Source organism: Sander vitreus, chromosome 11 (assembly GCF_031162955.1).
Source record: "Sander vitreus isolate 19-12246 chromosome 11, sanVit1, whole genome shotgun sequence".
Taxonomy (NCBI): domain Eukaryota; kingdom Metazoa; phylum Chordata; class Actinopteri; order Perciformes; family Percidae; genus Sander; species Sander vitreus.
The window spans coordinates 29,720,795-29,747,988 of NC_135865.1; the positions used below are offsets into that span (position 1 = coordinate 29,720,795).

General features: G+C 45.9%; 1 protein-coding gene and 1 pseudogene across 1 annotated transcript; both read right to left on the bottom strand.

Moving 5' to 3' along the window:
* Positions 1–6,611: 6,611 nt before the first annotated feature.
* Positions 6,612–8,431, bottom strand: LOC144525902 (uncharacterized). The gene is made up of 3 exons (XM_078262962.1): positions 7,721–8,431; positions 7,409–7,435; positions 6,612–7,309 (listed from the first exon to the last, which is right to left on the bottom strand). Exons 1-3 carry the CDS (start codon positions 7,826–7,828, stop codon positions 7,022–7,024), a joined length of 423 nt encoding a protein of 140 aa, XP_078119088.1. The 5' UTR covers positions 7,829–8,431; the 3' UTR covers positions 6,612–7,021.
* A 449-nt stretch (positions 8,432–8,880) lies between these two features.
* On the bottom strand, positions 8,881–22,005 carry LOC144525877 (trace amine-associated receptor 13c-like; annotated as a pseudogene).
* Positions 22,006–27,194: the final 5,189 nt, after the last annotated feature.

Genomic DNA, 27,194 nt, shown 5'->3' on the forward strand with positions numbered 1-27,194 from the left:
ACAGAGGAACGGAGGAGGTTGAAGCTTGGGGCCTTTCCCAACTCCAATGACTCCCACGCCTCTTTAAAGTACTCAGGGAGCTTGAGGCACTCCGAGCCACTGGATGTGTGGAAGAAGGTTGCTGCTTCTAGTCCCCCCTCAATGCGAGACCGGAGACAGTTGTACCTCAGGAACCAGACGTACTCCTTTTTTTCCAGCGGTATGGCCGCTTGGCCAAAGTAGCGAGCCGTTTTGTGCTGTTCCACCTATAATAATAATAATAATAATAATATCAAAAAAGCATGACATTTCTCTCAGAGCGACTCAATGAACATACAATGAACTTTGCAGTCAGCATTGTTGTACTTACCCGTATGATGCGACTGCCATTTTTCAATTTGTCCGCTTCTTTGACCTCTTTCCGCGTCATGTTCAGCACGACGCCTTTCCTGTGCCCAGTCACCGCCACGATGTAACCACTCAGGAGCCCGAAAAACATCCTCTGCCTCTTTTTATCTTCAGGTTTTTTCTCAAGAGCATCTTTAAAAGCACAGGAAGACCACTTCATGCAATGGACAAGTCTTTCAGCTACGGACTGCCCACACCCACAAACCAAAGCCTACCACCACCCAACATTTTATCTATATAGTGCATTTTTTTTAATTTATTTTATTAACAAGTGGGATTGTCTCAGGTCACTTTACAGAATCCAGCCGGAGCCAGTTTCTACATGCAAGACCCTGTGATGTAAAGACCAGCCTCAATATTAGCCCAGTGATGTGCTCAAGAATCAGCAATGGTGAATGTTTAAGCTCAGGACTCACCATTAACATATCAAGCACGATTCTTCTGTAGAACATAGACAAACAAACTTTTATGGACCAACACATGCCTAAACCCAGTTTCTAGGTGTGGGTCCCTGTAATGAGATGGAGATAGCTGCTGAAGGGCTGGGTGGTTTGTCAGGCTCCACTCCAGTCCTTTTTAACTTCCCCCCCTGCTACTAATTGGCAGAATAGCCTTTGAGAGATGAAGTAAGTTGGCATTTATAGACCAACACAGACCTAAACCCAGTTTATAGGTGTGAGTCCCTATAATTGTAGGTCAGCAGGCCTATATAATATAGTCTTAAGTAAAATACACATTATATTCAAACTACTGCAGTGATTCTTACCGAGTCTAGTAGAAATCAGTTTTGGTGCATTCTCAATGAACCATGCATGGTCAGTCGCTTTCACCAGTTCAACTGAAAATTGAAACAAAATTTATTATACACGTCTCTGCACATATACGTTTTATGATTTGTCAACAAATAGAGGTGGGGCGATGTGATCTTACCGGACTTTTTGCGGCGCTGAGCCAGCTGTTGCCCCACCACAGCTCTGGACACGTCCCTCACCCTCGCCCGGAGTTCCACAAGCAGCGCATTTAGGCTTTTCACGCCTATTTTCACCCCTTCTGGCGCCATACTCGTAATGTACTTCACAAAGGCGACGACATCCGTCAGGTAGCTCCTTACGGTCGTCGGTTTCAAGCCTTGCTCTGACAGTCCGGCAGCATATCTTGAAATACAAAAAAATCAATTAGGTCACGTCTTCTGCTCTTTTAGACTTTGATAGTCCTTACAATTTGTACTTACTTCCTGATCCGACTGTAGTCCTTCAGAAAGAGAAGGTTCAAATGTGGAACCATGGGCTTGGACATGAAAGTTAGGAAGTTCAGGACGTGGTTAGCTCGCTGGCGGGCATTCTCCTTCATTTTCCGCGTGGGATTGCTTCCTTCCATGTGCTCCTTGAACTCCTCCACCAGTTTAACTAAAATTACATCACACACACACACACACACACACACACACACACACACACACACACAAGTCACAAAAGCCCCAAAATTATGAAACAAAGGAAAAAAAATAAATAATAAAAGTAGTTTGACATTGACAGGATTGTTATATTTACCGTACTGCGGCGCTTTCGATGGTGAATAGGGCTTGTGCCTCCTGTACTTCACTGCCTGAAATTTTAGAGGGTTTGTCACACATACATTATAATAAAATAAAAATGTATTTAAGTGCACTGCATTTTATCCATGTTTCCATGGATAGACCCAACTTATAGCATCGGGACCCTTTAATGTAAGAAACTCAGTTGAGCTCCAATCATCATATGAGCTTAGTTTGTCACATATATTGCAGTGCACTGCATTTTATCCATCCCACAAGTCAATGGTAAAAGACCCAACTTCTAGCATCGGGGCCCTTTAATGTAAGAAACTCAGTTGAGCTCCAATCATCTTCAAACTTAACCAGAATACTCACAGAGACCGTGATATTGGGATCCCAATGCCTAACCTTCTAGCAACTTTCCAAATACTGAAAATGTAATATCAGAATCAGAGGAATAACACAATGCTCACCTTCTCTCGACTGCCTGATGAGTGCAACTGTTTAAGTTCATCATTCCGGTCTAATTCGGATTCCAGCAGCTCTTTCACCACCTTCAGCTCAGCAGCAAGGATCGCACATTTCTTGCAGCGGGGAGATGGAGTCCTCTCAACCGGCTTGTTCCTTCTAAACATCATCCTCTTTCTCGGTGAACGGCTGGCAGGTTCGTTAAACGGTGTCACACTGGTGGACGGACTGTCAGACGGCTCGGCAGAGGATGGGGCTACGTCCTCACAGGCAGGTTCGTTCAAGGCTGTCATACGGGCGCAATGAGGTACAGACGGCTCAGTGGCAGGTCGGGCCTTGGACGGTGTCCCACTGGTGGAACGAGGTGTAGAGGTCACACGGGCGGAACGAGGTGCGGACAACTCGGCGGCAAATCGGGCCTTGGACGGTGTCCCGCTGGTGGAACAAGGTGAGGACAGCTCGGCGGCAGATCGGGCCTTGGACGGTGTCCCGCTGGTGGAACGAGGTGCGGACAGCTCGGCGGCAGATCGGGCCTTGGACGGTGTCCCGCTGGTGGAACGAGGTGCGGACAGATGAGCGGCAGATCGGGCCTTGGACGGTGTCCCGCTGGTGGAACGAGGTGCGGACAGATGAGCGGCAGATCGGGCCTTGGACGGTGTCCCGCTGGTGGAACGAGGTGCGGACAGATGAGCGGCAGATAGGGTCTTCGACAGTGTCCCGCTGGTGGAACGAGGTGCGGACAGATGAGCGGCAGATAGGGCCTTCGACGGTGTCCCGCTGGTGGAACGAGGTGCGGACAGATCAATGGGGGATTGGGCCATGACCTCCCTGGCAGGTGGGACTGAGGAAAGGTCATTCAACTTCCTCCTGATCCCCTCTTCTATAGCAGCGTCATCAACTTCACCGAGATGGGATACCATTGGCGGATGGGGTTTGGACGCCCTCAGCAAAGCCAGTTCTCTCGCAATGTAGCGGTCCTTTGCCTTTTGTATATACAAGGTCACCATTTCATTCTGAAAAAATGAAAGTTAAACATTTTAGTGCATCTAAAAATAAAGTGGGAGGATTTGTTTTAGTTTATATATATATATATATATATATATATATATATATATATATATATATATATATATACATATATATACATACACACACACACACACTACTATTGTCAGTATTTTATTTACGTTTAGCATCAAGCAAGCAAGTTTGTAGGCAAGGTGCAGGATTAAATACAATATAGCACGTTTCACAACAAGGAGTATTCTTTTAAATTACAAAGCTATCCAACTCATTGGATTAACCAAATAACCCAGATTCTACATGCGAGTCCCTTTAAAGTAAAAACCAGCATTCTTATATAGAAATCTAGAAGGAAGCCAAGTCATCAGATTACCACGCAACATTTAATGTAAGCATTTGGAGGGCCCAATCTCATTCGACAGCTGCATTTACACATCTGGAATGGCCTCACAAAGACACAAAAACCACACACGGACTAACTTACAATTCTTACCCCCAGCTTGTGCACTTTCTGCAGGTGCTTGTCCAGCCTGTTGATTTTCTTGGAGTTGCAGAGTCGGACCGGGCAATCCAAGTTGGCGGTGAAACTGTAGAAGTAGAGTCAAAAATATTGACTGCCTACACTTTTGGTGTATAGGAAGTTTAGCAATGAAAAAAAAAGATAAATAAAAATACAGCGAGCGTAACAAGCAGGAACAGGTGAAATACATGTTGGAGGGGAAAACACAAGGCGTGTAGTAAAAACAAGACATGACCGAAGAGAACAAACAGATTATAAATACAACAGGAAATGGTAAACCAACACAAAACCAACTGGAGGCCCAACTTCATATGTATTTCAATGGGAAAGGACCCAGCTTCTACCACTGGGACCCTTTAATGTAATGTTGCTACAATTTTAAAAAAAAAAAAAAAAAACACCACACACACAATATTTGTATTAGATGAGGAGCCCAAGATCAAAATTACGCAGCAAAAAGTTAAATGTGTTTCCAAAAGTCAGGAGGCCGCTGGGGACCAACTTCATATGTATTTCAATGGGAAAAGACCCAGCTTCTAGCTGTGAAACTCTTTAATGTAAGAAACTGTCATTTGAGCTCCAATCAGCTTCAAACTCAGAGGACTCAGAGATAGTAATGAATTTCAAACCCATATTGAAGCTATAAATTCATTTTAGGACTTATTAATTGGCCCGTTATTTAAAAAAGAAAAGAAAAAGACCAATAAAGGCCTCAAAAAAGGCCAAGTTCTAAAGATAAATAAATGCATACATAAATACATTAGATATGACACTTACTGTCTGTGGGACAGCTTGCAGAGAAGGTCCAATTCGGTTTTGTTGACCACATGTTCACCTAGTTTAAGGTGCTGCATCAAGTCCATGTACTCCAGCCCACACATTGGACATTTGTGTCCCATTTTGCCTTTTGGTTGGTGGGCTGAAGTCTGGCTTGAGGCTGGCTCATCCCCGTCCATCTCACAACTCTCACTCTACATGGAAACAAAAAGCACAATATAAAATGTTTTTAAATATATGAATTAATTACGTTGTATCAAATTAGGACAAGTTAAATTGATGTATCTCACACTATTTTAATTCCAAAAGGTTCCAATGTGTTAAGAATGTTCTAATTGGGAAACATGTTAAATTCCATTTTATTTATAATTCAATGGGTGAGAATATGTTAATCCTGACTTCATTAACAGACCGAGTTTACAACCACGTCAAACCCATTTAAAAAAAAGAAGAAAAAAAAAAGAAAAATTCACATTTACGCCATTAATTTGCATTTATGTGTTAAAAGTCTTGCTTAAATTCCCGGGAAAATGACGCATTGTTAAATGGCTTGCTTAAATTCCCGGGAAAACGTGAAAACCTTTATACCACAGGGGGAAAATAAATAAATAACTAACTAAAATGACTTGTTGTTCAACAAGTAAGTACTTCTTTAATTTGCATCACTGTGTTAAATGACTTTCAAACGACCCACACACGACGTGAAAATGATTTGTTAAACATTTGAGTACTTTAATTTTGAGTAATGTGTTAAATGACATTCTAAAAAAGTGTAGAATAATTACAGGAACCTGCAAAAGTGCTTTATTTCTGAAATTACTGAAATTACTTCGACAAACAACAACTAACACAACACAAAGTCAGTACCTGTAAGTTAAAAAACAGTAATTTGTGTTGTTTCTTACCTCAGAAATCAAGATCTGCTCCAAAGCTGCCCGAAACACGCTGTCTCCTGTCCTCTCCCTGAACACTCCCCCTTGATCCACCTGCATGACGCTGCTCTTAATTGGCAGGTCCCACGTGCAGTAGGGTTCAATTGCCTGCAGTGGCACCAAAGCTGACTGAATGCTCTGGCACCAGACGTCTGTCTCTGCAAAACATCAAAGGGCTAAATTGAGCACCAATAGGTCAAAAGTTCGCTAGGGCCCAACTTCATATGTATTTCAACTGAATAAGACACCGAATTTAGGTGTAGAACCCTTCAATGTAAGAAACTGTCATTTGAGCGCCAATCACCTTAAAACTTAACCAGAAGACTCACAGAGGCCTTAGGACCGGGAATCTCAACCCCCAACCTTCTAGCCCCTACCCAAAGCCAGTTCTTTACGGGGGGGAAAGCACCTAAGGCCCTGAAACCAGCACGGCTCAATTGTGCATCACCCCTGAATCGCACGTGCTTATTTTGAAGCCAAGAATCCATTTAGAACTACTGAATTGGCCCGTTGCTTTATAAAAGGTCAAACCACGCTCAATAATTTCAATTGGAAAAAACCCAGCTTGTAGGTGCGAGACCCTTTAATGTGATGTTGCTGCAATTTTGGTACATTTACAGGAAGAAAAACAAAAACAAACAATATTTTTATTAGATGAGGAGCCCAAGATCGAAATTATGCAGCAAAGAGTTAAATGCATTTCCAAAGGTCAGGAGGCCACTGGGGACCAACTTCATATGTATTGCAATGGGAAAAGACCCGGCTTCTACCTGTGAAACCCTTTAATGTAAGAAACTCATTTGAGCTCCAATCAGCTTCAAACATAACAGGAAGCATGGATAAAATTGTCTCTCCACAAGGCTAGAATTGTCCTCCACACCAATCACCTGAATTCATATTGTATTTAAAAAAATAAAAACAGAGTACAAGAAAAAGATTCAATACTTTATTGCCATACAACTCAGTGCAAGTTGCTAGGAATTTGCTTCAGTGTGCTCATGACAGGACATCAACACAATACAACAAAAACATATAGCTAATACACACACAAACACACACACACACACACACACACACAGGCAGAGGCAAAAGCACATGTTCTCCACACTTCAGTTACTCAATTGAAAAATATCAGTCTTTGCATGTGCACTCTTGCGACATGCCCTCGGCCGGATGGCAATTCAAACAATCTGCACTTTCTTCCGACGAGAAACGGCGCACACAGCGAGAAAAACGGTTGATAAGAGAAACAATGTGAGGAGGATGGTTTTCCACCAGACGGCTCTTTTTGAGTACACCTTACCCATACATGGTAATTGGAAACAGTTAAGACAAAAGTACATTGACAAGAGACTTGCCCAAGTCATTAGGTGTATTAATTTATGTTTGATACCATTTTAGGTAAAGCGATGCAGTCGGTGGGATCCCCTGAGCTGCCAGGCGGCCAAGAGGAGCCTGAGGAGAGGGGTCTGTTGGAAGAAAGCGCAGACGCGGGGAGTCGGTCGGGCGTCGCTGTGTCAGAGGTCGCTGAGGATGTGTCGGAGGACGCCGAGGGTCTGTCGGAGGACGCCGAGGGTGTGTCGGAGGACGCCGAGGGTGTGTCGGAGGACGCCGAGGGTGTGTCGATATGCTCTGTGAGCACCTCCGCTGTCCCTGGTCCTTCTGCACCTGGAAAAATTAAAATACAAGTAAGAGCTCAAATACGTTGCCGTTCATATGGCTCATCCTGCTTGAATGTTCAGATTTGTTAAATGTGAGTGCTCTTACACCAGGAGGGACTGCCAATCTGTCCTTCTGTTGGAAATACATAAAAGAATTGTTAAAGAAAAAGAAAAAAAAAAAAAAACCTTGAACACTCTTCATTACTTGGACAACTTCATAAGTAGTTTAATGGGAAATGACCCGGCTTCTAGCTGTGGGACCCTTTAATGTAAGACACTGTCATTTGAGCTCCAATCAGCTTCAAACTTAACCAGAAGACTCACAGCGACCGTGATATCATGAATCCCAAAGCCTAATCTTCTAGCACCTTTCCAAATAATTCAAATGCAATATCAGAATCAGAGGAATACTACTCACAGTTTCTCGACTGGTTGACGAGTGTTGTGCTGCCGCTGAGCCGTCTACCCGTCCTTCCGCCAGTGTGACACTATCGAACAACCCTTGCCAGTGAGGTCGTGGAGTCATCCGCTGCTGAGCCGTTTGCCACTCCTTCCGCCAGTGTGACACCGTTTAACGAACCTGCCAGCCGTTCGCCCAGAAAGATGATGAAGTTTAGAAGGAACAAGCCGGTTCTGAGGACTCCATCCCCGTCCATCAAGAACTGCGAGATCCTTGCTGCTGAGCTGAAGGTGGTAAAGGGGATGCTGGAGTCCGAAGTAGACCGGAATGGTGAACTTAAACAGTTGCACTCATCAGCCAGTCGAGAAACTGTGAGCATTGCGTTATTCCTCCGACTCTGATATAACATTTTCATTATTTGAAGCCGACTAGAGCTCAACTGAGTTTCTTACATTAATGGGTCCCGATGCTAGAAGTTGGGTCTTTTACCATCGAAACATGGCATGGATGAAATGCAGCGCACTGCAATATATGTGACAAACTAAGCTCATTTTCTCTTTTCAATTTCAGGCAGTGAACTACAGGAGGCACGAGCCCTATTCACCATCGAAAGTGCCGCAACATGGTAAATATTAACCATCAAAGTATGTTTTTTGTTTTTTTATTCCTTAAGTTTCCCAATTGTGGCTTTTTTGTACACTTGTGTTGTAAAGGTATGTTCTGTTTTAGTAAAACTGGCGGAGGAGTTCACGAAGCACACGGAAGGAAGCAATCCCACGTGGAAAATGAAGGAGAATGCCAGCCAGCGAGCGAGCTAACCACGTCCTGAACTTCCTGAGGTTTATGTCACATGCCACATTTGAACCTTCTTTCTGAAGGACTACGGTCAGATCAGGAAGTAAGTACAACATTTTAAGAATTATCAATGTCTAAAAGACTAGAAGACGTGACCTAATTGATGTTTTTTGTATTTCAAGACATGCAGCCGGACTGTCCGAGCAAGGCTTGAAACGGATGACCGTAAGAAGCTACCTGACGGATGCCGTCGCATTTGTGAAGTACGTTACGAGTATGGCGCCAGAAGGGGTGAAAATAGGCGTGAAAAGCCTAAATGCGCTACTTGTGGAACTCCGGGCGAGGAATTGGCAAACGGCTCAGCTGCGGATGGGGACATGACCTCACTGGATGACCTCAGTGGCCGTTTGTTCTTGGCAGACACCCAGGACCACAGAGGACAAGGATGAAGAAGAAGAGGAGGAGGAGGAGGCGGCATCTGTAAAAGCAGAGGAAGGCCACTTTATACAATGCACGCACACACACAGTTTCTAGGTGTGGGTCCCTCTAATCTAAAAAGGTCAAAAGGCCTGTCCACAGCTCACGCGGCGTGCACCACCACGGCGTAATTGTGCATCACGCCCGAGTCGCAGCAGACTAGTCAATTGGCCGGTTATTTAATAAAAGACCCACCTTCTAGGTGTGAGACTCTTTAATGTTAGAAGATGTTAATGTCATTTGAGCTCCAGAACCTCAACCAGAGGACCCAGAGACACAGTAATATCATGAATTTCAAAACGCTATGAATCCATTTAGAACTAATTACTTGGTCCAGTTATTTAAAAAAAAAATATATATATATATATAATAATTCACTAAAGGCCTCAAAAAGGCCAAGTTATAAAGATAAATAAATTAATACATATAGTTGGATACATAAATACATTAGATAAGACACTTACTGTCTGTGGGACAGCTTGCAGAGAAGGTCCAATTCGGTTTTGTTGACCACATGTTCACCTAGTTTAAGGTGCTGCACCAAGTCCACGTACTCCAGCCCACACATTGGACATTTGTGTCCCATTTTGGTTGAAGTCTGACTTGGGGCTGGCTCATCCTCATCCATCTCACTCTTTGCAACTCCATCTGTGCCACACTCACTCCACAACTCTCACTCCGCAACTCCATCTGTGCCACACTCACTCCACAACTCTCACTCTGTACATGGAAACAAAAAGCACAATACAACTTTTTTTTTTTTAAATATACAAATTAATTATGTTGTATCAAATTAGGACAAGTTAAATTAATGCATCTCATACTTTATTCAAAGGTCCCAATGTGTTAAGAATGTTTTAATTCCAATGTGTTATGAATGTTCTAATTGGGAAACAACAACATGTTACATTCCATTTTAACTGCAATTTTATTGATATGATGCAATGGCTGAGAGTATGTTCATCCTGACTTCTTTAAAAGTGTGTTAACCACGTAAAACCCATACAAAAATAAAGTGTGTACACCATTCAGTTGCATTCATGCGTTTGAATTAATCATTCTTCATTCGAAATTTTAACAAAACATTAAACATATTAAGACAACTCTGACTACATTACCATTTTATTTCATTTAACTTATGTAGGAGGCCGCTGGGGACCAACTTTGTATACATTTCAATTGGAAAACACCCGGCTTGTAGGTGCGAGACCCTTTAATGGTAGACATTGTCATTTGAGCTAAACTCAGCTTCAAACTTGTCCAGGAGACTCACGGAGACCGTAGGACCGTGAATCCCAAGCCCCAACCTTCTAGCCCCTTCCCAGAGCCAGTTCTTTACGGGGGCCACTCAGGGGCCCCGAACCACCACGGCTCAATTCGACATCCCGCACCAATCGCACGTGCCTATTTTGAAGCTACGAATCCGTTTAGAACTACTTAATTGGCCCGTTGTTTCATAATGGTCGCCGAGGGTCACACAAGGCCTCAGTGAAGCCTACGCGTCGCAGGTGGCTTTATTTGCCCGACCGAGGCCCGTTCAGCCAAACGCGGTCGTATCGACTCGCGGTCGCTTTTGCTGCACGGCCGAGGTCTCGCCGAACGCTCCGACACCTGACTTGTGCGTCTAGCGCAACGGGAGGTGACCGAAATTGACTGCGAACCTCAGGAAGCCGATGGACAACATCTGGAGGCCCGACTTTGTATGTATTTCAATTGGAAAAAACCCGGTCTGTAGGTGTGAGACCCTTCCGTGTAAGAACTTGTCATATCAGCTCCAATCAGCTTTAAACTTTGTCCGGGATGCTCACAGAGGCCGTAGGAACCCGAATATCAACCCCCCAACCTTCTAGCACCTGGGTGGGGGGGAGCGCGTTTGAATAACACGCAGCAGAAGGCCGCTGGACGTATTCGAACCCCGGCCCGCTGCGTAGAGGAGAAGTGTCTGGCAATTCAGTGTGCTTTCAAACTTTTGTTGAACAGTTAGCGCCCTCTAGTGAGCTCAGAATATGAAAACAAGTGGACCCGACCTGTAGGTGTGAGACCCTTTCGTGTAAGAACCTGTTATATCAGCTCCAATCAGCTTTAAACTTTGTCCGGGATGCTCACAGAGGCCGTAGGAACCCGAATATCAACCCCCCAACCTTCTAGCCCCGGGGGGGGGGGGGGGGGAGAGCGCGTTTGAATAACACGCAGCAGAAGGCCGCTGGACGTATTCGAACCCCGGCCCGCTGCGTAGAGGAGAAGTGTCTGGCAATTCAGTGTGCTTTCAAACTTTTGTTGAACAGTTAGCGCCCTCTAGTGAGCTCAGAATATGAAAACAAGTGGACCCGACCTGTAGGTGTGAGACACTTTCGTGTAAGAACTTGTCATATCAGCTCCAATCAGCTTTAAACTTTGTCCGGGATGCTCACAGAGGCCGTAGGAACCCGAATATCAACCCCCCAACCTTCTAGCACCCGGGTGGGGGGGGGAGAGCGCGTTTGAATAACACGCAGCAGAAGGCCGCTGGACGTATTCGAACCCCGGCCCGCTGCGTAGAGGAGAAGTGTCTGGCAATTCAGTGTGCTTTCAAACTTTTGTTGAACAGTTAGCGCCCTCTAGTGAGCTCAGAATATGAAAACAAGTGGACCCGACCTGTAGGTGTGAGACACTTTCGTGTAAGAACCTGTTATATCAGCTCCAATCAGCTTTAAACTTTGTCCGGGATGCTCACAGAGGCCGTAGGAACCCAAATATCAACCCCCCAACCTTCTAGCACCCGGGGCGGGGGAGCGTTTGAATAACACGCAGCAGAAGGCCGCTGGCGTAGAGGAGAAGTGTCTGGCAATTCAGTGTGCATTCAAACTTTTGTTGAACAGTTAGCGCCCTCTAGTGAGCTCAGAATATGAAAACAAAGAAACAAAGAAAACAAACAAGTGGACCCGAACTGTAGGTGCGAGACCCTTAAATGGTAGACATTGTCATTTGAGCTACACTCAGCTTCAAACTTGTCCGGGAGGCTCACAGAGGCCGTAGTACCCCGAATCTCAACCCCCAACCTTCTAGCCCCTTCCCGAAGCCAGTTGTTCACGGGGGCCACTCAGGGGCCCCGAACCACCACGGCTCAATTTGGCATCCCGCGGGAATCGCGCGTGCCTATTTTGAAGCTACGAATCCGTTTAGAAGTACTGAATTGGCCCGTTATTCTATAATGCTCACAAAGGGTCACAAAAGGCCTCAGTGAAGCCTAAGTGTCTCGTGTGGCTTCGTGTGTCCGACCGAGGCCCGTTCAGCCGAACGCGGGGGCGTCGACTCGAGGTCGCCGTTGCTTCGCGGCCGAGGTCTCGCCGAACGCTCCGACACCTGACTTGTCCGTCTAGCGCAACGGGAGGTGACCAGATTTGACTGAGGCCGATGGACAACATGTGGAGGCCCACCTTTGTATGTATTTCAATTGGAAAGAACCGGGCTCGTTGTGCGAGACCCTTTGATGTAAGAAACCGCCACATGAGCCCCTGTCGGCTTCAAACTCGACCGGAAGACTCATTTAGGGTCCGTTTCCAGATAAAACCTCTGGCCAGACACAACTGTGTGAAGAAAGTCAGAAGGATGGTTCAGATCAGAGAGGTTTGATTCCACAGCGAGTGCACAGACAACTGCACTGACAAGGCCGTGAAATACATAATGTGCTAATGCATATAGTGAATCCAATCTCGTCCTTATAACAACACAAAAAAGTCACACAAAATCCTATGAAAAAATCGAGGAAGGGATGAAGTGACCCTGCCCGGAGGAAGCCCGGGGCCCCCGTCTGGAGCCAGGCCCAGATGGAGGGCTCGTCAGCGGGCGTCTGGTGGCCGGGTTTGCCACGGAGCCCGGTCGGGCACAGCCCGAAAAAAGCTACATGGCGGACATCCCTCCATCCCATGGGCCCACCACCTGTGGGAGGAACCGCTGGGGGTCGGGTGCGCTGCCACATGGGTGGCAGTGAAGGTCAGGGGGCCTCGACGGACCAGACCCGGGCAGCAGAGGCTGGCTCTGGGGGACGTGGAATGTCACCTCTCTGTGGGGGAAGGAGCCGGAACTTGTGCGGGAGGTGGAGCGCTACCGGTTAGATCTGGTGGGGCTTACCTCTACGCACAGTCTTGGTTCTGGAACCATACTCCTGGATAGGGGTTGGACTCTTTTCTTCTCCGGAGTTGCCCAGGGTGTGAGGCGCCGGGCGGGTGTGGGGATACTCACAAGCCCCCGGCTGGCGCCGCTACGTTGGAGTTTAACCCGGTGGGCGAGAGGGTCGCCTCCCTACGCCTGCGGGTTGTGGGGGGAAAAACTCTGACTGTTGTTTGTGCATATGCACCAAACAAGAGTTCAGAGTATTCGGCCTTCTTGGAGACCTTGAGTGGAGTCCTGCATGGGGGCTCCAGTCGGGGGACTCCATAGTTCTGCTGGGGGGGACTTCAACGCGCACGTGGGTAATGATGGAGACACATGGAGGCGTGATTGGGAGGAACGGCCTCCCTGATCTAAACCAGAGTGGTTGTTTGTTGTTGGACTTCTGTGCTAGTCATGGATTGTCTATAACGAACACCATGTTCGAACATAGGGATGCTCATAAGTGTACTTGGTACCAGAGCACCCTAGGCCAAGGTCAATGATCGATTTTATAATCGTTTCATCTGATCTGAGGCCATATGTTTTTGGACACTCGGGTGAAGAGAGGGGCGGAGCTGTCAACCGATCACCATCTGGTGGTGAGTTGGGTCAGGGGGGTGGGGGAAGACTCTGGACAGACCTGGTAAGCCCAAGCGGGTAGTGCGGGTAAGTGGGAACGTCTGGAGGAGGCCCCTGTCCGACAGACTTTCAACTCACACCTCCGGCGGAGCTTTTCGTGCATCCCTGTGGAGGCTGGGGGGCATTGAACCCGAGTGGACAATGTTCAAAGTTTCCATTGCTGAAGCTGCGGTGAGGAGCTGTGGTCTTAGGGTCTTAGGTGCCTCAAGGGGCGGTAACCCACGAACACCGTGGTGGACACCGGTGGTCAGGGAAGCCGTCCGACTGAAGAAGGAGTCTTTCCGGGATATGTTATCCCAGGCGACTCCGGAGGCAGTTGCAAGGTACCGAAGGGCCCGAAGGGCTGCAGCCTCTGCCGTGAAAGAGGCAAAGCAGCGTGTGTGGGAGAAGTTCGGAGAAGACATGGAGAAGGACTTTCGGTCGGCACCAAGGTACTTCTGGAAAACCGTTCGCCACCTCAGGAGGGGAAGCGAGGGAACCATCCAAGCTGTGTACAGTAAGGATGGGGCGCTGTTGACCTCAACTGAGGAGGTAATAGAGGCGGTGGAAGGAGCACTTTGAGGAACTCCTAAATCCGACTAATCGCCCTCTATGGTAGAGGCAGAGCTGGAGGATGAGGGGGGGATTGGCATCAATTTCCCTGGTGGAGGTTGCTGAGGTAGTTAAACAACTCCACAGTGGCAAAGCCCCAGGAATTGATGAGATCCGTCCAGAAATGCTTAAAGCTCTGGGTGTGGAGGGGTTGTCTTGGTTGACACGCCTCTTCAACATTGCGTGGAAGTCTGGGGACGGTGCCTAAGGAGTGGCAGACCGGGGGTGGTGGTTCCCCCTTTTTTAAAAAGGGGGACCAGAGGGTGTGTGCCAATTACAGGGGTATCACACTTCTCAGCCTCCCCGGTAAAGTCTACTCGAAGGTGCTGGAAAGGAGGGTTCGGTCGATAGTCGACCCTGGATCTTGTTCTTTCGGTCATGACCCAGCCTTCATGACCATAGATGAGGGTAGGAACAAAAACTGACCGGTAGATTGAGAGCTTTGCCTTCTGGCTCAGCTCTCTTTTACGTCTAACGGTGCGATAAATTGAATGTAATACCACACCTGCTGTGCCGATTCTCCGACCAATCTCCCGCTCCATTGTCCCCTCACTCGGGAACAAGACCCCAAGGTACTTGAACTCCTTCACTTGGGGGTAAGGACTCATTCCTTACCTGGAGAAGGCACTCCATCAGTTTCCTGCTGAGAACCATGGCCTCCGATTTAGAGGTGCTGATCCTCATTCCAGCCACTTCACACTCGGCTGCGAACCAATCCAGTGAGTGCTGAAGGTCACAGGCCGATGATGCCATCAGGACCACATCATCTGCAAAAAGCAGCGATGAGATCCCCAGCCCACCGAACTGCAACCCCTCTCCACCCCGACTACGCCTAGATATCCTGTCCATAAATACTACAAATAGGATTGGTGACAAAGCGCAGCCCTGGCGGAGGCCAACTCTCACCTGAAACGAGTCCGACTTACTACCGAGAACCTGGACACAGCTCTCGCTTTGGTCGTACAGAGATTGGATGGCCCTGAGAAGGGACCCCCTCACCCCGTACTCCCGCAGTACCTCCCACAGTATCTCCCGGGGCACCCGGTCATACGCCTTCTCCAGATCCACAAAACACATGTAGACTGGTTGGGCATACTCCCAGGCTCCCTCCAGGATCCTTGCGAGAGTAAAGATCTGGTCCGTTGTTCCCACGACCAGGACGGAATCCGCATTGTTCCTCTTCAACCTGAGATTCGACTATCGACCGAACCCTCCTTTCCAGCACCTTGGAGTAGACTTTACCGGGAGGCTGAGAAGTGTGATACCCCCTGTAATTGGCGCACACCCTCTGGTCCCCCATTTTAAAAAGGGGAACCACCACCCCGGTCTGCCACTCCTTAGGCACCGTCCCAGACTTCCACGCAATGTTGAAGAGGCGTGTCAACCAAGACAACCCCTCCACACCCAGAGCTTTAAGCATTTCTGGACGGATCTCATCAATTCCTGGGGCTTTGCCACTGTGGAGTTGTTTAACTACCTCAGCAACCTCCACCAGGGAAATTGATGCCAATACCCCCTCATCCTCCAGCTCTGCCTCTACCATGGAGGGCGTATTAGTCGGATTTAGGAGTTCCTCAAAGTGCTCCTTCCACCGCCCTATTACCTCCTCAGTTGAGGTCAACAGCGTCCCATCCTTACTGTACACAGCTTGGATGGTTCCTCACTTCCCCCCCTCCTGAGGTGGCGAACGGTTTTCCAGAAGTACCTTGGTGCCGACCGAAAGTCCTTCTCCATGTCTTCTCCGAACTTCTCCCACACATGCTGCTTTGCCTCTTTCACGGCAGAGGCTGCAGCCCTTCGGGCCCTTCGGTACCTTGCAACTGCCTCCGGAGTCGTCTGGGATAACAAGACTCCTTCTTCAGTCGGACGGCTTTCCCTGACCACCTCACCACGGTGTTCGTGGGTTACCGCCCCTTGAGGCACCTAAGACCCTAAGACCACAGCTCCTCACCGCAGCTTCAGCAATGGAAACTTTGAACATTGTCCACTCGGGTTCAATGCCCCCAGCCTCCACAGGGATGCACGAAAAGCTCCGCCGGAGGTGTGAGTTGAAAGTCTGTCGCACAGGGGCCTCCTCCAGACGTTCCCAATTTACCCGCACTACCCGTTTGGGCTTACCAGGTCTGTCCAGAGTCTTCCCCCACCCCCTGACCCAACTCCCCACCAGATGGTGATCGGTTGACAGCTCCGCCCCTCTCTTCACCCGAGTGTCCAAAAACATATGGCCTCAGATCAGATGAAACGATTATAAAATCGATCATTGACCTTTGGCCTAGGGTGCTCTGGTACCAAGTACACTTATGAGCATCCCTATGTTCGAACATGGTGTTCGTTATAGACAATCCATGACTAGCACAGAAGTCCAACAACAAACAACCACTCTGGTTTAGATCAGGGAGGCCGTTCCTCCCAATCACACCTCTCCATGTGTCTCCATCATTACCCACGTGCGCGTTGAAGTCCCCCAGCAGGACTCCACTCAAGGTCTCCAAGAAGGCCGAATACTCTGAACTCTTGTTTGGCGCATATGCACAAACAACAGTCAGAGTTTTTCCCCCACAACCCGCAGGCGTAGGGAGGCGACCCTCTCGTCCCACCGGGTTAAACTCCAACGTAGCGGCGCTCAGCCGGGGGCTTGTGAGTATCCCCACACCCGCCTGGCGCCTCACACCCTGGGCAACTCCGGAGAAGAAAAGAGTCCAACCCCTATCCAGGAGTATGGTTCCAGAACCAAGACTGTGCGTAGAGGTAAGCCCCACCAGATCTAACCGGTAGCGCTCCACCTCCCGCACAAGTTCCGGCTCCTTCCCCCACAAAGAGGTGACATTCCACGTCCCCCAGAGCCAGCCTCTGCTGCCCGGGTCTGGTCCGTCGAGGCCCCTGACCTTCACTGCCACCCATGTGGCAGCGCACCCGACCCCAGCGGTTCCTCCCACAGGTGGTGGGCCCATGGGATGGAGGGATGTCCGCCACGTAGCTTTTTCGGGCTGTGCCCGGCCGGGCTCCGTGGCAAACCCGGCCACCAGACGCTCGCTGACGAGCCCTCCATCTGGGCCTGGCTCCAGACGGGGGGCCCCGGGCTTCCTCCGGGCAGGGTCACTTCATCCCTTCCTCGATTTTTCATAGGATTTTTGAACCATTCTTTGTCTGGCCCCTCACCTGAGACCACTTTGCCTTGGGAGACCCTACCAGGAGCACAAAGCTCCAGACAACACAGCCCTCAGGTTCATAGGGACACACAAACCTCTCCACCACGATAAGGTGATGGTTCCCGGAGAAGAGTTAAGGAGACAGTCAATAGAAATAACAGAATAAAGTTAGTGGTGCTGTTGTGTTCTCTGTGTTGGACCTGCTTTGAAGTGATTCAAGAACATTTTACTGACTTTTTTGCCAGTGATGGAAGAAGTACTCTGATATCTTAAGTAAAAGAACAGCTGTGGACAACTGCCCTGCATATTGTAAATGTGTGTCTGCATTAACCCACGTGATTCTGATTAACAATCAGTCCAGTTCCAGTTAAGGAAAGTCATGTTATTGAGTCAACCCAGGCTGACTGAATAAAATATAGCTAAATAGCTAAAGGAGTCATCACCTGGACAACAGCTCACTGAGATCAGTGTCTTCCTTTGGACCTGAAGATTGTGAGTTCAAATGGTCACAATGTCACACATCTTATACATAATCAGCCATTGTTCTTTGGACACCTTCCCTGCATGTTTTAGATGTTTCAGAGCATCAACACACCTGTCTGAAATTATCAGCTCATCCTAGGTTAACATGCCACTGTGTACTCTGACATTATGCTTATGTGAGGATTGGTGGGGATTGGAGACACAAAATCAAAGATATTTTAATTTAGAAGATTTCAATAATTAATAGTTCGTATGGTTATGATTATAGACCATGTATTTATAATTTTACACCTCTTCCTGCTTAAAAACCCTTACTGCACACGAGTCCATAGCTTCATTTGGCTTAGCATAGTCTGACCTATTTTACTTAAAGTGTTTGCTGTTTTCTTCACCTCTTTTAGCTTGATTTGAAGTGAGCTACATAACAGGCTAGCCTGTTCAATATTGATGTTACTCTTTCATCTTGATCTTTAGTTTTCATAGTGGATTTTAGAGTGTCACTTTGATCCATTCACACTTATTAAAGATCATGCCATCATTATGTTTGATGCTACTATTGTGTTCTCATCCTTGTGGTGTATGTTACGTGTACCCACATACATCTGATCACAATTTTGCTAAATAGGTTACATTTTTGGTCCTTTGATGAAGTGCAAAAAAACACAGAAACTGGTAACTGTTTTTTAATAACCCCATTGGAGTGTCTTGCTCTTTCATTTACTTTTGGGTGTACTATATTTCTCAGCTCTGGGATGAGTGTGGTTGGCCACATTTGATATACTTTACATACCCGAGGAAATTTCCAATAAATCTCTTGATGATAATTAGGGGCCGAGCAGAGAAGCTGCGGGGACCCTCTTGTTTGCCTGTATTATTAGGGATCCGAGTACTGAAGACACAATGTCACTGAACACTTTGTACTGTGGATTCTTCAAGACAAGTGATAAGTTTCAAAAAATGGGAACATTAGTATTTTTTAGGGACACCTGTGTTTTTAGGGACACCTGTGACACCTGTCTATAGACTCATTTGATCCTACAGTGTTGTTACACTGTTCTTGCTTTTGGATCATTACCAAAAATAATGCAAAATGATTATCTTAAAATAAAAGATATAGTGTCTCTTGCATCACATACATTATGAACAAGTATCTAAGTGGTCTTGAAGGGGATTCTATTTTTCTGTCTCTCATTTGGACTCTTGACTAGTGCTGGTCTTGGACTTGACAAAGGTTGACCTGACTACACCTCTATTCACCTTGTCATCTCAAACCACTTTACTTCATTACTATCCTGCAAAATACAAGTCAACAGCTCCATCTTCTGGCAAGTCAGCAGAGCATTTCATGAATAAACAACAGATAATGTAGCTCTACACTGAACAATAATTGTTGCATGGCACAGGCTTTCACACCTGCCTCATTTAGTTTGGTTGAATCCCACTAGGGTTGGTTTTCCCCCCTTGGTGCGGTTGGTTTGGGCAGCTTTGAATGCAGCATTCATACTCAGATGACCAGGAGTATGAAGGCTAATACAACACCTAGTTTAGCTTTTTGTTCTGGAGTTTTCAACATGTCATTATTGTCTCTTGTCATTTCACATCTGTTTGAAAAAATCGAAAAAAGACACAATATGACATTATGAATATGTCTGTTTATTATCATATGTGACTTCACAACCAATCACTATGCTATGTAAACATTAAATAAATGACAATAATTCTAAGCATTTTCTAATAAAATATGATTTAAAATTGCAACCCATTACACTTTACATAATTTGTGAAACTTTAACTTTCTCTGTCCTATGATTACATGTTTCTCTGGAAATGTGACTGCAATGATCTGATGAACTGTAGATAGTCTTTTCAAATAATCTATTTTTTTACTTCTCGCAACAGGACTTCATAGTGCTTTAAATAATTCATCATAAAGACAATATATGTTATACAGGGATCACATATGAATGACACTAAACTGAAATGATTAAAACAACTTTGTAAAGGGAACATGATCTTTTTGTACTGACAGTTTAATATGAAACCCAATTACTGCTCACAGCTGATGTTTTTCTATACTTGACGGGAAAGTGTGGCTGTTCAGGGGCATCTTTTCTCTGTGAAACAGGAGCCCATCAGGTCTGTGATTTCTGTTTGCAACTAAATGCACACAAATCACAGAGATGATGCTTTTACTAAAGATAGGGACGTAAATACAAAGCTTTAGTAGCTCTTATGTTGTGTTGGGTTGAAATATTTCCTATCGCAAAGAAAAAAAGGTTCCCTCGGAAAAAAAGACTCTACATAAGTGTCATACTTGGGTACTACAAACTGGGTGATTACCTAAAAAACAGTATATGGTGCTTATGACTCTTTCTTTAAAGGCAGCAGCATCACAGAGACAAAATACACAACAAGATAAAGCTGAAGCACAGGCCTTTCAATTGTTGATCATACACAATTTAGACTTAAAGATGGAAAAGCATATGTTAACCTTCTGTATTTGATATTTCACTCACTGAGTTGAGATGTGTGAATTTAAAGCTTGCTTTAAACTGGGTGATTACCTAGAAACAGTTTATGGTGCTTATGACTCTTTCTTTAAATGCAGCATCTTCACTTTCTTTGTTGATAATTCACACACTGAACAGCAGGAACATATTCATTAAATCCTTAAACCGAGTCTGATCTCAGTCCCTCCACAGCCTCTCTACAGCATGTTGGTCTCACATGAGCCAGGCTGCAGTATACTAAGTGTAACTATGAGTTTAACTGCTTTTCTAAACCAGGGGTAAAACAAGGCATACATAACAGGGGTTTTAGACAAGCATTACAATAGTACACAAAAGAGAACATAGAATAAAGATGAAGCAACAGCCAAGTTGTCACCTGCAAGAGAGACCGAGAAATATGGGCAGAAACATATTAGAAACACAACAACAAGAACACCAAGATTCCTGGCTGCTTTCAGCTCTGATTTCTTTTGCCTTTGGAGTCACTGAATGCTGCAGTTTGACAGCTGTAATGTGAGGGCGCATGGCACGAGCCTGAGACACAGCCACGGCAAATACTCTCAGATACAGAGCTATGATGACAGTAACTGGAAGAAAAAAGGTCAAAAGAAGATCTGTTACTCTTGAGACAAAGTCAAAGACCAACACACATTCTCCGTGGCAGGAATTATACCTCCCCAGTTGAGTCAGGTCATCTTTCACAAAGAGAAAGTTGTAGGAAAAGAACAGAGCCAACACAGACAAACACAGAATTTAACTCTGTTGACAGTGATTCTGGTGGTGTAATGCAGAGGGTCACAAATAGCAAAGTAACGGTCAACTGATATGAACATTATGTCACCTATTGAGGCTGAGGGAATGTTGACTGAAAGAAGACTATAGGTAGCACACACAAAGTCACCAAGAAACCAGCAGGATGTTGTTCTGAGAACTTCCACAGGCATCAGCACTGAGGCCCACTAGAAGGTCTGGAGACAGCCAGAGAGAGGAGGAGGATGTTAGTGGGTGTGTGGAGCTGCCTGGAGGAAAGAGAAAAGCACCATTAAACCAACAAGAATGACAAAACAACCCAAACAAGTAATCAAAGAAAAATACAAATCCACATGAGTTTGAACATTTTCCGATCCACCACATCATAATTACCATATGTTTAAGTGTAGACAGTTAAAATGACTTGGTTGAGGTCACGGTGGACAGAAAGCAATGCTTAGTATTGGTAAGAGAGTAGACATGAACGTCAGACATTTGGAGCAAAATTATTCAGTACTAACTCAAAGACAATTCTTCCTAATATACAGCAGCTGTTCACATTTTTAAGTTACATATCCTGTAGAGAGAAGCTGAGAAGTTAATACCTGCCTGAAGTGGGAGATAGAGATGATGATGAGCAGGTTGAGAGCCACAGTGAGCAGAGAGATGGAGTACAAACATAATGGTAACTGTTTGGGGCCAAGGAGACAAGGGCTTCCTGCAGGAGGTGTTTGGGGAACTGTGGAAAGCAGAGCTGGGCTCCGTCCTCAACCTCCATCTGCAGAGATCTGCAGAGATCTGCAGCTCTGGCAGCTTTCTGAACAAACCTGAGTCATGTAACTGAATTATCTCTCTCACATTCTCTTCGTCCCCTCCTCTCTCTCAGTCCCTGTTTGACTGTGATGCCCCTCCTCCCTCACTCTGCACATCCCACCATCATCATTGTTCTCTCTGTAGCCCTGCCTTTCTCACTGTCTCTCTATCCAATCTCTCTTTTGTCATTCTCTACCCTTGTTTCCTTTAGTTTGGCCAAAATGTAAACTCCTTGCTTTAAAATGGCTTTAAAATTGTCTGAGGTGACCAGATTTCAAAATAGCAGTCCACAAACCAATGGGTGATTTCACTGATGCTACGTCTATTATATTTACAACCTATGGTTTGCTGTCTGAGGCCCAGCCAATCAGCGTGTGCAGAGCTACTGGCAGCGAAAGGCATGGTTTAGGTTTGTGCTTGATGACTGTTCATAATAAACAACAATGGAGGCTCGTTAAGAGATAGGTTTAGATGCTGCAATAGTACAGCAATAGCGTCACTGTCATTCAGCTTTGCGATATCTACGCTGGAAACCTGGATACTCTAGCAATCCCACTAATCGGCCCGGCAAAACTGCTGGATGACTTGCCTCAGCTGGTTGAAAATCAATGGCGACGTTCCCTCTCTAGCGTTTAGCTTAGTGCAGTGCCATTGAAACCATACGTGATGGTGGCTAAGCCGCGTCTTTCTCTCCAGCGGGGACCCTCTTGTCCAAATATGGTCACTTGTGTCTCCAAAATAGCAAGATGGTGTTGGCCAAAATGTAAACACCTGGCTTTAAAACGGCAGTGTTGTCTGAGGTGACCAGATTTCTGAGACAAAATCCGGGGACATTTTCAGCTCAGAAGCGTAAATATCTCCATAACAGGTAATGTTTTTATCTTTGTAAAACTTAAAAGCGGGGACACTGCCCCCGAGTGTCACTAGACCTACAGCTGCACTGGGGCACAAGCTACCCTAGGGGGGCTCCATGGGCATGCTCCCCTGTAAGAACATTTAGTCTATTTTAACTTTTAAATGCATCAATCTGGTGCACATTGAAAAGAAATTCAGAGGTTATACTTGATTATTCTTATCTATGGATGGAAATATTTGTGCTGTAGCCTGAACTATTTTGCACTTCAGACTTTTCACCATGCCCACACAGTTTGAATAGTTTTTTCTTCATATTTTTGCATTAATGTCCCTAGGAAGCATACCAGTAGAAATATATATTCATATTTGTAAGTGGGATATATATATGTACATGAAGATGATTTTAACATTTCCTCATTTGATGATTTGGATTCTGAAAACTGGGTGCCAGGTGATATGCCTGGTTGTGATAGTGACTGTGATTTGCATGGAGATGAATGTTCTGACTTGGAAGATGATAATGATGATGATTCATGTGGGCTTGCAGAGTGGGCTGCAGAATTCAACATACCACAAACAGCATTGTCTGCACTTCTTAAAATCCTAAGGAGGAAGGGCCTTGATATCCCAATGGATGCCAGAACTTTTATGTCCACTGACAGATCTTGCAATGTGACGAATATGGCTGGGGGGGGTCCTACTACCATTTTGGAGTCGAAAAATGCTCTCATTGCTGAACTAACATCTTTAGGGCATTTAGCAAATGTGACTGATACTCTCACACTTTGAATTAACATCGATGGATTGCCCTTATTCCGTAGCTCCAGTATGAGTCTGTGGCCTATTCTGGGTAGGATTAAGGAAATTCCAGGAAGTAGTGTGTTTGTAATTGGAGTGTACTCAGGTGCGTCCAAACCGCAAACGTGCAAGAATATGAAAGCCGTTTCTCAGAGTGGTATTGTGTACAATGGTGTACATTTCAGGGTAGCATTACCCGATGCTTTTATTTGTTATGTACCTTTTACCTGCCTTTTTTAAATGCTGCAAAGGCCATACGGGCTATTATGGGTGTGAGAGGTGCACTCAAAAAGGCCAGTACATGAATGGGAAGGTTATCCTGAAATATCAGCAGAGCTCAGGTCTGATGAGCAATTTGGTAGGCAAGGCTATCAACAGCACCAACTGTCAGCCTCCCCGCTAAATGATCTGGGTATAGGTTTAGTTCCCAGTTTTGTGTTAGATTATATGCACCTTGTGTGCTTGGGGGTAATGCGTGAGTTAATATTTCTTTCAGTGGCTTGCCCACATGGGGCCACCATGGAACCCCCGGACACAATTAACTGGGCTGCCCAGATGGGTCCCACTCACCAGCCCATATCCAACCCTTATGGCCCCACATGTGTGTGTTGATAGGGAACTGACAGAGAGAACAGGCCTTCACCTAAACCAATTAGTGGCAAACGGAGACCTCTAGTGGCAGCAAGGGTTGTTGAGAAATTAAATCCTCAGCAGCTAAAACGTTTTCATCCATTCTTTAACGTAGTAAAAGTAAACAGAAATCTCTTATCTAACTGAAATGTGAGAACACAAATTTAAGGAGTATCTCCTGGGACGTGGGTAAACATTTGCCACTAAGTCATCCATCACACACATTGCAGTGCCGTAGTCCGAGGCTGGACTAGAGTCTGGACTCCAGACGTTTTCCTATTGCCTCAGATTTCTCTTGGACTCGTTGGTAATTGGACTCAGACTTGGCTCAGACTTGGCCATTGCTCTTGCCAAATTTTCCTGCATTACATACTTTTTTTTCTAAAGTAACAAAACCATTGAATCACGCTTCGTTCAGAAAACAGGTATATTTTTCAATTCAAAATCCATCTAGAACGGGCATTGACATTGGTCGCCTGGGTATACGCCTGGCTGCATCATATGAGGAGGCATCGTTCATTTTCATTTAGGCCGCAGACACACACGTTGTCGAGCACTTTGTAGTATGGATTCTTCAGGACAAGTAATAAGTTCAGTGGCGTAATGAGCCAACACCGGGCCCTTATGTAGGATTATCAAGGTGGGCCCCCCTGCTACAGCACGTGATGACACAATGTCCACGAGTAAGCTACTATGAATAGGACAGGATAGGATCATAGAGACACAGCATATAAGAGATGAGATGACTGACAAAATCAGGAGTAGCCTACGCTGAAGAGTAACTATGAGGCATTGAACAAGCTGTCACCTGCAAGAGAGACAGAGTAATATGGGAAGAAACACATTAGAAACACAACTACAAGAACACCAGAGGCCTGTACTATGAAGCAAGATTTGGCGTTAACAAGGTAACTTCAGGTTCAACCCAGGGTTTTGGGTATCACGATGGTGGATTACTTGTTACCGGGTTAAATTGCCATGGTAACTTATGCTGAACACCTGACCTGCTCGGGACCTGGCTTTTAAAGGGAATGGGAGGTGATCTCTGATTGGTTTATTGCATGTTACGCCCAAAACACACCTCTGATTAATGAAGACACTAAGGTCAACACTTTTGAACCATGTGCCAGGCGCACGGACCCTTTTTTCCGCCGTCAAACTAGCAAAAGTGGATTTGGACACGCTCTAAATGCACAAGCACCAGGCTCTTCACGCCGTGCGCTGAGATCGTTAAAATAGGGCCCTAAATGTCTGGGCTGCATCTCATGTCGCTTAAATTTCCTCCTCGACTCCTCTACTTGCCTACCTTCCTCGCGTCTTAGTACCTCCCACCAAGGAGGCATGGGAGAGATGGGAGCGGGAGAGACGTGAGAAATCATGGGAGGACAGAGGAACTGAGGAAATGTGTTTTTAGAGGGATGAGCTGTCCTTTCTGAAGCGTTACATGAATACGTTGGCTGTATGGGCGGAGTTAGCAACTCCTTCAGCTGCAAGGCTTCCAGGAAGGTGTATTGTGTATCCTCGCCCAATAGCTCCTTGATGCTCGGTCCTCAGGGCAGAAATAAGAGCTTTGAGACGGCCTTCACCGAGGAGGGACAGAACAACTTCTGGTTCAGCCGAGGACCGAGGAGTCGAGGAGCTATCAAATAAGGGAGATGAGATCCAGCCCTGGCTTCATCGTGACATTGAGCTGCCTGCTGAGCCTCCTTCCCGTTAGACAGACGGAGGAATGTGCAGCAGCGGCTGCAGACATGTCAAGTTAAACACAAGCCAGAGGAGTGTGTTTACACAGTCTGTTGCACTTCTTGACATTGCAAAGTTCACTTTATGGCTCACAACTCCTGAACCACAGGACGGAAACAAAAAACAATGGTTGGGAGAGAGCTGAGATGGCGTAGGGGCTTCCTCCACCTGGGGACCCCTGTCCCTCAGTGTGGCGACAGAGGAGGCCGTGAGTTTCCTCCTGTATCTCGCTCTCCCCCACTGAATAGCTTTATTAAAAGATGCCTGTGTGAATGGTGGAAGGTCCTGCAGTTGTGTGGCAATGACTGTGTCGTAGTGATCCCTAAGTATGTTCATGTTACTGTGCGTCCATATGTCTGTGTTGAGTTTAACCAGTTCTAATGTATTATTGTTAGGTGAAGAGGGTTTGATGAAAGATGTAAGCCTATTCATTTGTCTCATCATTCCCTGTGGGAAGGTGCCTATGTGTAGTGTTTTATTTATGATTTCTGAGTGGTGGATGGCCTGTAGAAGTTTGAAATATGTTTTGGTGTTGAGGTAATTCTAGTGGACTGTAATGTTTGGAGGCTGGCTGTTGACCCCCCGGGGGAAGGGCAGAAGAGGAGCAATGGTTTGCCACCCTCTCAGCCCCACGCCCTGGGGCCAACGCCAGCGGTGTGAACCGGTTTTGTAATGTTATTGGCATAGTTGCAAAAAAAACTGCAGGACAGTCCCAGCTAACAAAAAACACCTCCACAGAACATGGGCCAGGCCCGTAGATAAGAAGAAAGAAGAAAGAGACCACCTGTAGATGGTAACCATTAAAAGTAAAATAAAAAAAACCTGTTCACATAGGCCCAATAAACCTTCAGTAAAGGAAAATACAGAGGAATAAAAAGAGAAGGGGATTAAGAAAGTAAAGGGAAAAAGTAAAGGGAAAAGTAAAAGGAAGTTAGGCTCCTTCAAGCTGTGAAGTAAAAGGTTACAGTGAGGTTAAAAGAATTTAAAACTCACAGGTTCGGCGGCCTTACTCTGGCATTATGCTTATGTGGGGATTGGAGACACAAAATCAAAGATATTTTAATTTAGAAGATTTAAATAATTAACAGTTTGTATGGTTATGATTATAGACCATATATTTATAATTTT

Excerpts from the sequence above, each read along its gene's own strand:
- LOC144525902 (XM_078262962.1), bottom strand. The coding sequence starts at position 7,828 with ATGACTCCACGACCTCACTGGCAAGGGTTGTTCGATAGTGTCACACTG. Across the intron at positions 7,436-7,720 it reads CGTCAACCAGTCGAGAAACT|AAGGACAGATTGGCAGTCCC; the intron begins GTGAGTAGTATT and ends TATTTCCAACAG. Across the intron at positions 7,310-7,408 it reads GATTGGCAGTCCCTCCTGGT|GTGCAGAAGGACCAGGGACA; the intron begins GTAAGAGCACTC and ends TAATTTTTCCAG.